The sequence below is a fragment of the Gavialis gangeticus genome, unplaced genomic scaffold (genome assembly GCF_001723915.1).
Source record: "Gavialis gangeticus isolate Ggan-Ray unplaced genomic scaffold, GavGan_comp1, whole genome shotgun sequence".
Lineage (NCBI taxonomy): Eukaryota > Metazoa > Chordata > Crocodylia > Gavialidae > Gavialis > Gavialis gangeticus.
This window is the reverse complement of record NW_017728996.1, coordinates 45173042-45174940: the sequence shown is the minus strand read 5'-3', so window position 1 is coordinate 45174940 and position 1899 is coordinate 45173042. Positions and strand designations below refer to the sequence as shown.

Genomic DNA, 1899 nt, shown 5'->3' with positions numbered 1-1899 from the left:
GGGGGGGGGGGGGGAGGGGGGTGATCCCCGCTGCCCTACACTGCCCCGTGCTGGGTGGGGGGCTCTGCCACAAGCCCCCAGAAGCCCCAGTACAGCAGCTGGTCGAGTGGAAGCTTTTTTTAAAAATTTTTTTATTTTTACTTTTTGGGGGGAGCTGGGGCTGGGCAAGGCAGTCATGGTGGAGTGGGGGAAGGTTCATGGTAGAGCCCCCCATGCAGCATGGGGTAGTGGGGGGGCAGCAGGGATCACCTCTTCTTCCCCCACCTGGCAGAAGCCTGAGGTTTTTCATTTATTTATTTTTAAAAGAGCCAGGACCTGAAGCCAGGTGGGGCAGCCATGGTTCCCTCCCCACTCTTACCGGCACAGAGTCTGGGTCCAGCTCCCTGCGGCAGCAAGCAGGGACTGCCCAAATCTCCGAACCTCTCAGAATCTTTTTCAAATCAATTCAGACCTTTTTACTGGTTTCCCGATTTGATTCGGATTCAGACATTTCGGCCACTCCAGAGGTGGAGAAGAGCAAGCCGAATTGGGCTGAACCTCCTCCAAATCAAATCAGACCCTGAAGCTTTGTACACCCCTACTAGCTACACATTTCAGTCCCAGCATGCTTCCAGTTGGAGTCCTCTGGCCATGAAAGCCCAATGGCACACACCAATTAGACCATACTGTCATCCCTTCAACAGTGTCAATACAGCATACTGCTTTGTGAAGTTAAAAAAAAAAAAGTCACTTACTTTAAAAGTTTAACGTGCCACTCATACAGGCTGTCATTTACAAGTTCCACTGAATAAATCCCTGTGGAAACATCAGAGAAGTAAAATTTTCTTTCAGCAATTGACTGAATGGTTTTTATTAATTTTTTTAAAACATTAGAATCTTTTCTCTAAGTGCCTTTAGCACAGTCTATAAATAAAAGCAGTGGTTAATCCGCTATATGCATGGATAAGGTACTGGTATCAAGCTGTACACCTTCAGGAGAAGTGCAAGAAGGTCATTAGTTTAACTCTTAATAGCATCAATGGAAGTACCATTTGAATCCAGGGTGTCCTATGGTCCCATTAATAGTAGATTTCTGCCACTTCAATTCAAGCAGAGCAGTAAGCAGTCAGCAACTGCACCAAGATAAGCAGCTCAGCAGTAAGACTGCCTTGAGGCTTTCCTGGGAGCTAGTGACTTTGGGTGTCTGATTTGTGCTTGAGTTTGCATATTGCCTGGTGTGTGGTTTTTCTAGTGTGGCTTTTTTTTTTTCCTTCTCCCACCCCCTCTTTCTTCTCCACCTCTGGAGTGACTGATTGACAGGACTTGGTCTGTCTGGGCCTGCTTTATCTAATTAAGGGGTGGAATGAGGCTAGGCAGTTCCCAGCAGAGAGAGAGAGGGAGAGACAGAGAAGCAAACAGATCCAGGGAGCAGGAGCCTGTGTGGGTGTGCACAAGGCACCAGGTGTCAACGTTTTGTGTGTGGGTTTCTGTTCAGTGGGTTTGTTTTCAGCTTAGGTGTCCTCCAGGGAGGAAAGGAAGCACAAATGGAGGCTGGGTCAGCAGTTGTGACCTGCACAGGATGTGCCATGTTTGCCTCCCTCCCAGAGGGTCAGGACCACTTCTTTTGCACCAAGTCTAAGTTCACGTGTGCCCTGGAGGAAAAGATTTAAAGGTCTGAAGCATGGGTATCTATATTACAATTACATCAAGAAAAAGGAAGAAGATTATTTAGACAGGAGTTATGAGAGGTTGATACTGGAGAGGCTAAAGGGAAATGAAGAGACATGGCAGCATATGACTACTTGAAGCAGTGCCCCCCCAACCAGAATTGAAGAGTGGACTTAAGTCAGCAACTGCTTTCAAGCACTCTGTGGTGGAACAGCTGAGAAGTCGGACCAGAGGACATCAGCAGGCATGATG

The 1899-nt window shown here is 47.7% G+C and overlaps 1 protein-coding gene across 1 annotated transcript in view; it reads right to left on the bottom strand.

Moving 5' to 3' along the window:
- The window catches only part of UBE2Q2 (ubiquitin conjugating enzyme E2 Q2), a 72452-nt gene that overhangs the window by 16518 nt on the left and 54035 nt on the right, over positions 1–1899 (bottom strand). Inside the window, exon 7 of the mRNA XM_019503836.1 lies at positions 735–795. Within this exon, the coding sequence (XP_019359381.1) occupies positions 735–795 (61 nt within the window). The remainder of the gene's footprint in view (positions 1–734; positions 796–1899) is intronic.